The following is a 15160-nucleotide window of genomic DNA, read 5'->3' on the forward strand; positions in this document are numbered from 1 at the left end:
CCGTGTCTCTCCCACGTCTCCCAGAGTCTCCCCGTGTCACCCCGTGTCTCTCCCATGTCTCCCAGAGTCTCCCCGTGTCATCCCGTGTCTCTCTCACGTCTCCCAGAGTCTCACAGTGTCACCCCGTGTCTCTCTCACGTCTCCCAGAGTCTCCCCGTGTCACCCCGTGTCTCTCCCACGTCTCCCAGAGTCTCTCACACGTCTCACAAAGTCTCCCCGTGTCACCCCGTGTCTCTCTCATGTCTCCCAGAGTCTCCCCACGTCACCCCGTGTCTCTCTCATGTCTCCCAGAGTCTCCCAGAGTCACCCCGTGTCTCTCTCACGTCTCCCAGAGTCTCCCCACGTCACCCCGTGTCTCTCTCATGTCTCCCAGAGTCTCCCCACGTCACCCCGTGTCTCTCTCACGTCACCCCGTGTCTCTCCCACGTCTCCCAGAGTCTCCCCACGTCACCCCGTGTCTCTCTCATGTCTCCCAGAGTCTCCCCACGTCACCCCGTGTCTCTCTCACGTCACCCCGTGTCTCTCCCACGTCTCCCAGAGTCTCCCCACGTCACCCCGTGTCTCTCCCACGTCTCCCAGAGTCTCCCCGTGTCTCCTCGTGTCTCTCTCACGTCTCCCCACGTCTCCCCCAATGTCCCCGCGTCTCTTCCACGTCTCCCCGCGTCAGTCGTCAGTCTCCGCGTCTGCCCCCCCCCACCCCCCTCACCCCCACCCCCCCACCCCGGCACTACCCTCGGTGCAGCCGGGCCCCTTGAAGCCCCCGTGGCAGACGCACTCCCCCATGACGCAGGCCCCGTGGCCCCCGCAGGCCGGGTCCAGGCAGTGGGACGCGGGGACGTCGCACTCGGGCCCCTTCCAGCCGGTGTGGCAGCGGCACTCCCCCGCCGCGTACTCGCCATTGTTGCTGCACAGCTCGGGGCACGACACTGGGGGGGGGGGGGGGGGGGGGCGCAAGGGTCGGGTGGTGAGGGGCCAGGACGCGCAAAGACAAAGATCCCCCGTGTAGCCTGTAACAGACTGCAGGGGCAAGTGCTGTTAGCGAGCACCTATGAAGGCCGGCACGGCACACGAGGGGGTGGGTGGCCAGCACCACGCCCGGCCGCCTTTGTCTCCCCGGTGGCGATGTTTACTGCACACCGCACCAGGTACTCGTTTGAGGCTGAGTCGACTTAGGGGAGGCCCAGGACCGGTTCAGATAATCGTCACCGGTGTTTGCCGTGAGCGGGAATCGAACCCGGGTCGCCAGGTTCGTAGCGCAGCGTAGCGCTAACCGTATCGACACCCGCGTGGCGGTGGCGTTTCATTGGCCGACGGGGCGCAGGCTGACAGGAGCGATGTGATTGGCCGGCGTGGCCCGGCTTAATGCAAAAAGGATTTGATCGGGCCGTGGCCAGCGGAGCGACGCGATTGGTCGATGCCAACTCACCTTTACCGCAGTCGGAACCCATGAACCCCGGGAAACATCGGCAAGTCCCGGAGACGCACTCGCCGTTACCATGGCAACCCGCCAGGCAGCTATCCTGGGATTCTGGGCGGTGGAGGGGGAGGGGTACACAGAGACCCATAGACTCACACAGAGACCCATAGACTCACACAGAGACCCGTTTGACACACACAGAGACCCACAGACTCACACAGAGACCCATTGACTCACACAGACCCACAGACTCACACAGAGACCCATAGTCTCGCACAGAGACCCATAAACTCACACAGAGATACATAGACTCACACAGAGACCCAGAGACTCACACAGACCCACAGAGTCACACAGACCCACAGACTCACACAGAGACCCAGAGACTCACACAGAGACCCGTTTGACACACACAGAGACCCATGGACTCACACAGAGACCTACAGACTCACACAGAGACCCAGAGACTCACACAGAGACCCGTTTGACACACACAGAGACCCATGGACTCACACAGAGACCTACAGACTCACACAGAGCCCCACAGACTCACACAGAGACCCATAAACTCACACAGAGACCCGTAGACTCACACAGAGACAGCCACAGACTCACACAGAGACCCACAGACTCACACAGAGACCCGTAGACTCACACAGCGACACATAGACTCACACACGGATGGTGGGGGGGGGGGTGTGGTTTGGCGGTGGGGGTGTGGGGTTGGGGGGGGTGGGGGTCAAGGCGCCCCCCGCTCACCCACGGCGTTGGTGCTGAAGGACAGCAGCTGGCTGCTGTGGGCGTCGTTGTACAGAGCCAGGTGCCACGTGCCCCCCTCCAGGTACTCGATGAACCCCGCGTGCCTCCAGTCGGGGGCCCCCCTCGTCCCCCGGCCCCCCGCGCCCGCCGCGCTCCGCCGCGCCCGCTCGCCCCCCCGCACGTCGTCGGGTGGGGTGGGGGGCCCGGAGAGCCCCCCACCACCACCACCGCCGTCGTCGCCCCCTCCCAGCCGGTTCCCGTCCAGGAGCTTCACGAAGTCGTACTGGGGAAACAGAGACACATAGACTCACACAGAGACACATAGACTCACACAGAGACCCATAGACTCACACAGAGACACATAGACTCACACAGAGACACATAGACTCACACAGAGACACACAGACTCACACAGAGACACACAGACTCACACAGAGACACACAGACTCACACAGAGACACACAGACTCACACAGAGACACACAGACTCATACAGAGACACATAGACTCACACAGAGACACATAGACTCACACAGAGACCCATAGACTCACACAGAGACCCATAGACTCACACAGAGACCCATAGACTCACACAGAGACACATAGACTCACACAGAGACACATAGACTCACACAGAGACACATAGACTCACACAGAGACCCATAGACTCACACAGAGACCCATAGACTCACACAGAGACCCATAGACTCACACAGAGACCCATAGACTCACACAGAGACACATAGACTCACACAGAGACCCATAGACTCACACAGAGACCCATAGACTCACACAGAGACCCATAGACTCACACAGAGACCCAGAGACTCACACAGAGACACATAGACTCACACAGAGACCCATAGACTCACACATAGACCCCTAGACTCACACAGAGACCCATAGACTCACACAGAGACACATAGACTCACACAGAGACCCAGAGACTCACACAGAGACCCATAGACTCACACAGAGACACATAGACTCACACAGAGACACATAGACTCACACAGAGACACATAGACTCACACAGAGACCCACAGACTCACCACACAGAGACCCATAGACTCATCACACAGAGACCCATAGACTCATCACACAGAGACCCATAGACTCATCACACAGAGACCCATAGACTCATCACACAGAGACCCATAGACTCATCAGATAGAGACCCGTAGACTCACCAGAGACCCATAGACTCACCACACAAAGACCCATAGACTCATCACACAGAGACCCATAGACTCATCACACAGAGACCCATAGACTCGTCACACAGAGACCAAATGACTCATCACACAGAGACCCATAGACTCGTCACATAGAGACCCATAGACTCACCACACAAAGACCCGTAGACTAACACGGAGACCCACAGACTCACACAGAACCCATAGACTCACACAGAGACCCATAGACTCACACAGAGACCCATAGACTCACACAGACACCCATAGACTCACACAGAGACCCATAGACTCACATGGAGACCCATAGACTCATCACACAGAGACCCATAGACTCAGCACACAGAGACCCATAGACTCACCACACAGAGACCCATAGACTCATCACACAGAGACCCACAGTATCACCACACAGAGACCCGTAGACTCATCACACAGAGACCCATAGACTCATCACACAGAGACCCATAGACTCACCACACAGAGACCCATAGACTCATCACACAGAGACCCACAGACTCACCACACAGAGACCCATAGACTCATCACACAGAGACCCATAGACTCATCACACAGAGACCCATAGACTCGTCACACAGAGACCCATAGACTCATCACACAGTGACCCATAGACTCATCACACAGAGACCCGTAGACTCATCACACAGAGACCCATAGACTCATCACACAGTGACCCATAGACTCATCACACAGAGACCCGTAGACCCATCACACAGAGACCCACAGACTCATCACACAGAGACCCATAGACTCATCACACAGAGACCCATAGACTCATCACACAGAGACCCATAGACTCATCACACAGAGACCCATAGACTCATCACACAGAGACCCGTAGACTCATCACACAGAGACCCATAGACTCATCACACAGAGACCCGTAGACTCATCACACAGAGACCCATAGACTCATCACACAGAGACCCATAGACTCACTCACACACAGAGACCCATAGACTCCTCACACAGAGACCCACAGACTCATCACACAGAGACCCATAGACTCACCACACAGAGACCCATAGACTCATCATACAGAGACCCATAGACTCATCATACAGAGACCCATAGACTCATCACACAGAGACCCACAGACTCACCACACAGAGACCCGTAGACTCATCACACAGAGACCCATAGACTCATCACACAGAGACCCATAGACTCACTCACACACAGAGACCCATAGACTCATCACACAGAGACCCATAGACTCACCACACAGAGACCCATAGACTCATCACACAGAGACCCAAAGACTCATCACACAGAGACCCACAGACTCATCACACAGAGACCCACAGACTCACCACACAGAGACCCATAGACTCACTCACACACAGAGACCCGTAGACTCATCACACAGAGACCCATAGACTCACCACACAGAGACCCGTAGACCCATCACACAGAGACCCACAGACTCACCACACAGAGACCCGTAGACTCATCACACAGAGACCCATAGACTCATCACACAGAGACCCATAGACTCACTCACACACAGAGACCCATAGACTCATCATACAGAGACCCATAGACTCATCATACAGAGACCCATAGACTCATCACACAGAGACCCACAGACTCACCACACAGAGACCCGTAGACTCATCACACAGAGACCCATAGACTCATCACACAGAGACCCATAGACTCACTCACACACAGAGACCCATAGACTCACTCACACAGAGACCCATAGACTCACTCACACAGAGACCCATAGACTCACTCACACACAGAGACCCACAGACTCATCACACAGAGACCCATAAGGGTGGCTTCGGTGGCGACGGTTGCGGTGGCGGTTGCGGTGGTTGCGGTGGTTGCGGCGCCGGTTGCGGTGGTTGCGGTGGTTGCGGTGGTTGCGGCGAGCTATACCTGAGCGTGCGAGGGGGGCAGTCCGCGTCGCCCGTAGGCCGCCAGCAGGGCGCTGCGGCCCAGCGCCACGGAGAAGCCGACGTAGCGGGGGGCCGGCAGGAGCAGGCGGCAACGCCAGAAGTGAGCGGGGGGCACCTCCCCCCGCACCCGCTCCCCCACCTCCAGCGCGCCCCCCTCCACGCTCGCTGCGGGTCGGGGGTCGGGGGTCGGGGGTCGGGGGGGAATCGTCACCGGTGGTGGCCGTGAGCGGGAATCGAAGTCGCGAGGCCGGGTCCGTAGCGCGGCGTGGCGCTAACCGTAGCGCCACCGCTCACCCCGCTACAGAAGTGTGCGCGGGGTCACGTGCACGTCGTGTACAAAGACAAAGAGCCCCCCCCCCCACCCCTCGTGTAGCCTTAACAGACTGTTGGGGCAAGTGCTGTTAGCGAGCAGCAGCACGGCTCACAAGGGGGTGGGCGGCCAGCACCACGCCAACACAGACGCACAGACACACAGACACACACACACACACAGACACACAGACACACACACAGACACACACACACACAGACACACACACACACAGACACACACACACAGACACACACACAGACACACACACACACACAGACACACACACAGACACACACACACACACAGACACACACACAGACACACACACACACAGACACACACACACACAGACACACACACAGACACACACACAGACACACACACACACATACACAGACACACACACACAGACACACACACACAGACACACACACACAGACACACACACACACAGACACACACACAGACACACACACACATACACACACACAGACACACACACACACAGACACACACACAGTGACACGCACAGACACACAGACACACACACACAGACACACACACAGACACACACACAGTGACACACACAGACACACACATACACAGACACACACAGTGACACACACAGACACACAGACACACACAGTGACACCCACAGACACACAGACACACACACAGTGACACCCACAGACACACATACACACACACACAGTGACACCCACAGACACACAGACACACAGACACACACTTCACACAGTGACACCCACAGACACACAGACACACACAGACACACACAGACACACACACACAGTGACACCCACAGACACACAGACACACAGACACACACACACACAGACACACACACACACAGACACACACACACAGTGACACCCACAGACACACAGACACACACACAGACACACACACACAGTGACACCCACAGACACACAGACACACACACACAGACACACACACACAGACACACACATACACACACACACAGACACACACACAGTGACACCCACAGACACACAGACACACAGACACACACACACAGACACACACACAGTGACACCCACAGACGCACACTCACACAGACAGACAACAGCAACAACCGGCATTCGCCACTAATTGGCGGTGACGTCACCACGACGCTTGTGCCAGGCCATGTGCACCTTGAGGCCACGTGAAGTGTCGAACGCCCGCTGTCAGGAGGTCACGGGGCAGACCCAGGTGCCACGGGTCGACTGACTGAGATGACTGGCTGATGCACCACCTGTGCCCCCTACTGTGCCAACTCGCTGTGCTTTAGCCACCCAGAGCTCCGCTCGTTGTTGTGAGCGTCGCTCCTCCACCCTCCGTAGTTGTTGGAGGGCGATTACCTCCAACTGCCCAGTAGCGTCCTTCACGAGCCTCCTCTTCCACAGAGGCCGATCTTGACACCGCTGGTACCAGTCATCGGTACCAGCGCACGCACGTACGCACGTACGCAGGCACACGCACGCACATCACGCACACACACACGCACATCACCGTCACCTGTTCCGCGCGTGCGCGTGACGCCGTTCTCCCGACCGTAGGTGACGTTGGCCCCCACCTCCCGCCCCGCGCTGTCGCCCGGACCCCAGGGCCTCCCCGAGTTCCCGGCGGCCCCCTTGTAGAGGGGGTGGTGGGCGCGCCCGTCCGTGCCCATCACGTGGATCGCTGCGGCGGGAGAGAGAGGGGCGGCAGCGGCAGCGGCGGCGTTGGACGCGAAGAAAGTGCCGGCGGTCGCGGCCTCCCTAATACACGGAAGGACGAGCGCGTTCCAGACGGCCGCAGAGGCGGTCCGTGGCATCGGCGCCGCCGGCAAGCGCCGCCTCTGCGGCCGTCTGGAACGCGCTCTTCATTCCGTATATTAGGGAGGCCACTCTGGAGCATTTTCAAATCGTCGTCTGCACCAACCAACTCGTTTCATTTGGAACTGTGCCACCGATAAGCCACGGCTGGCTAGGTACGGTGGGAAAGAAGTTCTGCCATAATAGAGTGTTGTTTTTTGGGGGTTAGATCGCGTAAGTATATAAATGTGCGGTTCAAGCCCCCACCACCCGACACGGCCAACCAGTAAGGGGTTGACACGTGAACAGAACGTGGACAATTCGTTACTAGCGCAGCAATAGGGAGGGAGGGAGGGGAGGGAGGGAGGGAGGGAGGGAGGGGAGGGAGGGGAGGGAGGGAGGGAGGGAGGGAGGGAGGGAGGGAGGGAGGGAGGGAGGGAGGGAAGGGAGGGAGGGAGGGAGGGGAGGGGAGGGGAGGGAGGGGAGGGAGGGAGGGGAGGGAGGGGAGGGGAGGGTGGAAGGGAGGGGAGGGGGGAGGGAGGGGAGGGAGGGGAGGGGAGGGAGGGAGGGAGGGGAGGGGAGGGAGGGGAGGGGAGGGAGGTAGGGAGGGGAGGGAGGTAGGGAGGGGAGGGAGGGGAGGGTGGAAGGGAGGGAGGGGGGAGGGAAGGGAGGGGAGGGAGGGAGGGAGGGAGGGGAGGGAGGGAGGGGAGGGGAGGGTGGAAGGGAGGGAGGGGGGAGGGGAGGGAGGGGAGGGAGGGGAGGGGATAGAGGGCGCCTCAGCAGAGCAGCTGTAGACTTGAATCTCTCGGCCGCCTTTGTCTCCCCAGTGCTGACGTTTTACACACCGGGCCCACCACGTGATCAGTTAAAGCTGCGCTACGAACCCGTCAAGAGACCCGGCTTCGATTCCCGCTCACGGCCACCACCAACACCGGTGACGATTATCTGAACCGGTCCTGGGCGTCCCCTAGGGCGACTCGGCCTCAAATTAGTACCTGGTGCAGTGTGCAGTAAACATCGCTAGCACTGGGGGAGAGACAAAGGCGGCCGGGCGTGGTGCTGGCCACCCACCCCCTCGTGTGCCGTGCCGGCCTTCACAGGTGCTGCTCGCTAACAGCACTTGCCCCTACAGCCTGTTACAGGCTACACGGGGGGCCTTTGCCTTTTGTGTCTCTGCGTGAGGGAGGGAGCTCGTGTGGAACGTTTCACATGAAAACTGCAATCCAATAAGTGTGAGCTCAGCTGATTTCAAGTGCACACAAAGATCCCCCGTACAGCCTCAGCGGGCTGGTGGAGCAAGTGCCGTTGGCGAGAAGCAGTGCCTAGGTTAGGCCGGCACGGCACGCAAGGACGCGCTGCTTGGCCGTCTTTGTATCCCCCAGTTCTGATGTCTACACAACGCAGCGGGCACTATTTTTTTGAAGGCTGAGTTGACCTAGGGGAGAGCCAGGACCTGTTCAGATCTCTGATGTGCTGCTGCTGATGAATGGTGAGGCTGATGCAGCTGCTGATGACGCTGCTATTCCTAATGCTCCTGCTGCTGATGTTGCTACGACTGATGACACTGCTGATGATGATGTTGCTACTACTGATGACACTGCTGATGATGATGATGTTGCTACTACTGATGACACTGCTGATGAGGATGATGTTGCTACTACTGATGACGCTGCTGATGTTGATGATGTTGCTACTAGTGATGACACTGCTGATGATGATGATGTTGCTACTACTGATGACACTGCTGATGATGATGATGTTGCTACTACCGATGACACTGTTGCAGCCCGAACCTGCCGCTGTTGATCCGCGCCGTTATTTATTTATTTATGGGGAGCGGTGGCGCAGTGGTTGGTGCTACGCTGCCCTCACGAACCCGGCGGAGTCCCGAGTTCGATTAGCGATCACCCTCGACGGCCGTGCGGGCCCTTCCACCCCTTAAGGTCGACTCCATCTCAAATGAGCGCCTGGTGCGGTGTAGTAGAGAGACAAAGGCGGCCCTGAGCAGGCGCAGCGACTCGCCAACAGCGCTCGCCCCAGCAGCCTGCCAGAGGCTGCACGCGGCTGGGGGGCTTTGCCCGTGGTGGGCTGCTGATGATGAACCCTGCCATGTGATTCGCCGCAGTTGACGCTCGGAATGGGGCTGATCAGCCGATCCGCTGCAGCCTTCTTCACCTGGCACCGCCAACCATCACACTACCACCACCAACACCACCAACACACCACCACCACCACACCACCAACACACCACCACCACTACCACCACCAACACCACCAACACACCACCACCACACCACTACCACCACCACACCACCAACACCACCACCACCACCACACCACACGATCATACCATCACACCACCACCACACCACCACCACACCACCACCACGCCACCACCACGTGGCAGCCCTACCACGAGACAGCGAGTTGGCGTGTTAATTGGCAATAGATCGGCGATCGGTCTGGGGCACTCGACCGAGGACCGCTCGAGGCATCCGGCGGTGTGGTTGTTGTGTGGTGTGGTGTGGAGTGGTTGTTGTGCGGTGTGGTTGTTGTGTGGTGTGGTGTGGCGTGGTTGTTGTGTGGTGTGGTTGTTGTGTGGTGTGGTTGTTGTTTGGTTGGGGTTTGGCATGGCGTGGTTGTGCGGTGCGGTGTGGTTGTTGTGCGGTGCGGTGTGGTTGTGGTGCGGTGTGGTTGTTGTGCGGTGCGGGGGGCAAAAGGGCAGAGGCGGTGGTCACGGTGGTGACCTCGCTGACCCATAGACTCACACAGAGAGCCATAGACTCACACAGAGACCCATAGACTCACGCAGAGAGCCATAGACTCATCACACTGAGACCCATAGACCCACACAGAGAGCCATAGACTCACACAGAGACCCATAGAATCACACAGAGAGCCATAGACTCACACAGAGACCCATAGACTCAAACAGAGAGCCATAGACTCACACAGAGACCCATAGACTCACACAGAGAGCCATAGGCTCACACAGAGAGCCATAGGCTCACACAGACATCCATAGACTCACACAGAGACTAATAGACTCACACAGAGACACATAGACTCACACAGAGCCATAGACTCACACAGACATCCATAGACTCACACAGAGACCCATAGACTCGCACAGAAAAACCCATAGACTCATACAGAGACCCATAGACTCAATGACCCATAGCCTCACACAGAGAGCCATAGACGCACACAGACATCCATAGACTCACACAGAGACCCATAGACTCGCATTGACATCCATAGACTCACACAGAGACCCATAGACTCGCACAGAAACCCATAGACTCACACAGAGACTCATAGACTCACACAGAGACCGATAGACTCACACAGAGACCCATAGACTCACACAGAGAGCCATAGACTCACGCAGAGACCCATAGACTCACAGAGTCCCATAGACTCACATAGAGACCCATAGACTCACACAGAGACCCATAGACTCAGACAGAGACCCATAGACTCACACAGAGACCCATAGACTCACACAGAGACCCATAGACTCACACAGAGACCCATAGACTCACACAGAGACCCATAGACTCACACAGAGACCCATAGACTCACACAGAGACTCAGACTCACACAGAGACCCATAGACTCACACAGAGACCCATAGACTCACACAGAGACCCATAGACTCACACAGACATCCAAAGACTCACACAGACATCCATAGACTCGCAGAGACCCATAGACTCACACAGAGACCCATAGACTCACACACACATCCATAGACTCACACAGACATCCATAGACTCACACAGAGACCCATAGACTCACACAGAGACCCATAGACTCACACAGACATCCATAGACTCACACAGAGACCCATAGACTCACACAGAGACCCATAGACTCACACAGACATCCATAGACTCACACAGAGACCCATAGACTCACACAGAGACCCATAGACTCACACAGACATCCATAGACTCACACAGAGACCCATAGACTCACACAGAGATCCATAGACTCACACAGAGACCCATAGACTCACACAGAGCCTCATAGACTCACACAGAGACCCATAGCCTCACACAGAGACCCACAGACTCACACAGAGACCCATAGACTCGCACAGAATTGGACAGAGGAGGACAGGCGGGAGTAGGAGGAGGCGTTGAAGCAAGGGCTCAAGTGCTGGGTATTGATTGTTTTTGTCTGCTCTTAAAGAAGCCATCAGCTGAGTACACAGTTCTGGGCGGGGGGGGGGATTGAGCCCCCACCACACCACCCCTCCCCCTCCCCATCAATGTGACTTTGACCAAAGATGCTTTTATCGGTTCGTCTGGAAGAGACCGGGGAGGCTCTGTGGCGGTGAGCGTGGTGCGTGTGTTGTGTGGTGTGTGTGTGGTGTGTGTGTGTGTGGTGTGTGTGGTGTGTGTGTGGCGTGTGTGGTGTTCGTGGTGTGTGTGGTGTGTGTGGTGTGTGTGGTGTGTGTGGTGTGGTGTGCGTGGTGTGTGGTGTGCGTGGTGTGGTGTGAGCGTGTGTGTATGGTGTGTGTGGTGTGTGTGGTGTGTGCGTGGTGTGTGTGGTGTGTGTGTGGTGTGTGTGTGGCGTGTGTGTGGTGTGTGTGGTGTGTGTGTGGCGTGTGTGGTGTGCGTGGTGTGTGTGGTGTGTGGTGTGTGTGGTGTGTGTGGTGTGTGTGGTGTGGTGTGCGTGGTGTGTGGTGTGGTGTGAGCGTGTGTGTATGGGGTGTGTGGTGTGGTGTGTGTGTGGGTGGGTGTAGTAGTGGTGTGTGTGTGGTGTGTGTGGTATGTGTGGTGTGGTGTGTGTGGTGTGTGTGGTGTGTGTGGTGTGTGTGGTGTGGTGTGGTGTGTGTGGTGTCTGTGGTGTGTGTGGTGTGTGTGGTGTGTGTGGTGTGGTGTGTGTGGTGTCTGTGGTGTGTGTGGTGTGTGTGGTGTGAGCGTGTATGGTGTGTGTGGTGTGTGTGGTGTGGTGTGTGTGGTGTGAGCGTGGTGTGGTGTGTGAAGTGTGAGTGTGTGTGTAGTTTGTGTGTGGTGTGCATGTGCGTGGGGAGTGGTGTGGTGTGTGTGTGGTGTGTGTGGTGTGGTGTGTGTGGTGTGGTGTGCGTGGTGTGCGTGGTGTGTGTGTGTGGTGTGGTGTGCGTGTGCGTGGGGAGTGGTAGTGTAGCGGGTCAGCGCTGCTCTGCGAACCCGGCGACCCGAGTTCGATTCCCGCTCACGGCCAACATCAGTGATGATTATCTGAACACAAAACAAAGACAAAGATCCCCCGTATAGCCTTTAACAGACTGTTGGGGCAAGTGCTGTTAGCGAGCGCCTATGAAGGCCGGAACAACACACGAGGGGGTGGGTGGCCAGCACCACGCCCGGCCGGCCGCCTTTGTCTCCCCAGTGGCGATGTTTACTACACACCGCACCAGGTACTCATTTGAGGCTGAGTCGACCTAGGGGAGGAGGCCCAGGACCGGTTCAGATAATCGTCACCGGTGGTGTTGGCCCTGAACGGGAATCGAACTCGGGTCGCCGGTTGCGTCACGTGGCGTAGCGTTATCCGCTACGCCACCGCTCCCCGCATACACACACACACGCACGTGCGTACACACACACCCACACACTCGCACATGGATGGACACACCATCCCCAAAGGCTCCATGTCCCTAGCAATGCTCCAATGCCCCAGGCGTGCCCAATGCCCCCCCCCCAAAAAAAACTCTACAGCCATACAATCAAAGTGTTAATACCAAATGCCTCAATGCCCCCAAACTCCATAGCCCCACAGCCAAAGTCCCAATATCAAATGCCCCCAGCCATGAACCAATGCCCCAATGCCCCCAAAGTCTATACAACTACAACCAAAGTCCCAAAACCAAATGGCCCCAGCCATGCTGAATGCCCCAATTACTCCATACCCCCACAGCAAAAATCCCAATACCAAATCCCCCCAGCCATGCCCCATGCCCCCATGCCCCAATGCCCTCAAACTCCATACCCCCACAGCCAAAATCCCAATACCAAATCTCCCCAGCCATGCCCCATGCCCCCATGCCCCAATGCCCTCAAACTCCATACCCCCACAGCCAAAATCTCAATACCAAATCCCCCCAGCCATGCCCCATGCCCTAAGGCCTCCAGACTCTATACCGCTATAGCCAAAGCCCCAATACCAAATGCCCCCAGCCATGCCCCATGCCCCCATGCCCTAAGGCCTCCAGACTCTATACCGCTAAAGACAAAGCCCCAATACCAAATCCCCCCAGCCATGCCCCCCAGCCATGCACCAATGCCCTCAAACTCCATATCCCCACAGCCAAAGCCCCAATACCAAATGCCCCACCAGCCATGAGCCAATGCTCCAATGCGCCCCCCAAATCTAGACAACCAAAACCCCAATACCAAACGGCCCCCCCGGGCCATTGCCCCAATGCCCACCCCCAAACTCGGCGCAGCCGCAGCCACTCACCGACGAAGTACGCGAGCAGGGCGGCGAGCAGCGCGGCGAGCGCCATGGCGCAGAGAGCGGCGCACCTCCACGAGCAGCGGGCTCGCTCCGGCTTGCGGAACGAAAACGCCGCCCGCGGCAACAACGGCGGCGGCGGCGGCGGCGGGGCGCCGGGATGGGGGGGCGGCGGAGGAGGGGGGGGCGGCGGAGGCGGGGGCCCCCCGCGTGCACCGCGAGCGGCGCGGGAGCGCAGGGCGGAGGGCGAGGACGGCGGCGGGGGCTGGCGGGGGGCGGCCGAGGCGGCGAAGGCAGCGCCGGCGGTGAGGCGCGGGAAGGGGACGACGCCGCGGCTCAGGCGGGAGTCCAAGCCGAAGGCCAGGCGCGGGGCCGCGGGGGCCGCGGGGGAAGAGGAGGCCAAAGGACCGGGCTTGAAGGCCGGGTGCCTGCGCGAGGAGGGGAGCGGGGGGGGGGGGGGGGGGAGAGCGTCACCTTCAATGTGCAAGCTGATGATGATGACGCCGCTGCTGATGATGATACTGCTGATGATGATTCTGCTGATGCTGACTATGACGCTGCTGATGATGGCTATGACGCTGACGCTGCTGATGATGGCTATGACGCTGACGCTGCTGATGATGGCTATGACACTGACGCTGCTGATGATGGCTATGACGCTGACGCTGCTGATGATGGCTCTGACGCTGACGCTGCTGACGCTGACGCTGCTGACGCTGACGCTGCTGACGCTGCTGAGGATGACGCCGCTGATGCCGATGATGACGGTGACTCTGCCACGTACCTGCCACCTTCCATCGCCGGGTCCACGCAGCAGGGCGTCCAATTCCGGTGGTGGTGGTGGGCGCCGTGGGGGGTCAGGGGCGTGGGGGGTCCGCCCTGCTCCCTGCCCCCCGTTCCTCCCCCACCGCCCCCCCGCCGCGCGGGGACCACGGGCGAGGGGGTGCGGAGTCTCCCGCCCCCCGCTGCGTGCTGGCGGTGTGGGGGGCGGTGGTGCGGGGTGGAGGAGGAGGGGGAGGAGGGGGGGGAGGCGGCGGCGTCGTCGGAGTGACCCCCGCTCCGAGTGGGGGGCCCGTAGCCCTGAACGTCGGGGTGCAGGAAGAGGCCCCGAGGGATGAACACAGAGCTGTGATCTAAAGAGGGAGCGGGGAGGGAGCGGGGCAGGGAGGGAGGGCGCGGGTTGGCTCGCCGATGCCTCCGTCGGGTGCCGGAGGGTTTCACGACACAAATTTTTTTTGTTTCTTCTCCGGAATCTTCGCGTCGGTTGCCCGGCCCGGAGGAAGCCGGCCG

General features: G+C 58.6%; 1 protein-coding gene across 1 annotated transcript in view; it reads right to left on the reverse strand.

Moving 5' to 3' along the window:
- LOC116937205 (uncharacterized) overlaps positions 1-14668 on the reverse strand; it is a 97494-nt gene extending 82826 nt beyond the window's left edge. The window contains 7 exon segments of the mRNA XM_076053387.1: positions 732-926; positions 1427-1528; positions 2177-2459; positions 5277-5461; positions 7149-7313; positions 13877-14298; positions 14655-14668. Coding sequence (XP_075909502.1) covers positions 732-926; positions 1427-1528; positions 2177-2459; positions 5277-5461; positions 7149-7313; positions 13877-14298; positions 14655-14668 — 1366 coding nt within the window.
- Positions 14669-15160: the final 492 nt, after the last annotated feature.

Source organism: Petromyzon marinus, chromosome 61 (genome assembly GCF_048934315.1).
Source record: "Petromyzon marinus isolate PM22_M1 ecotype Great Lakes invasive population chromosome 61, UKy_Petmar_22M1.pri1.0, whole genome shotgun sequence".
NCBI classification, from domain to species: domain Eukaryota; kingdom Metazoa; phylum Chordata; class Hyperoartia; order Petromyzontiformes; family Petromyzontidae; genus Petromyzon; species Petromyzon marinus.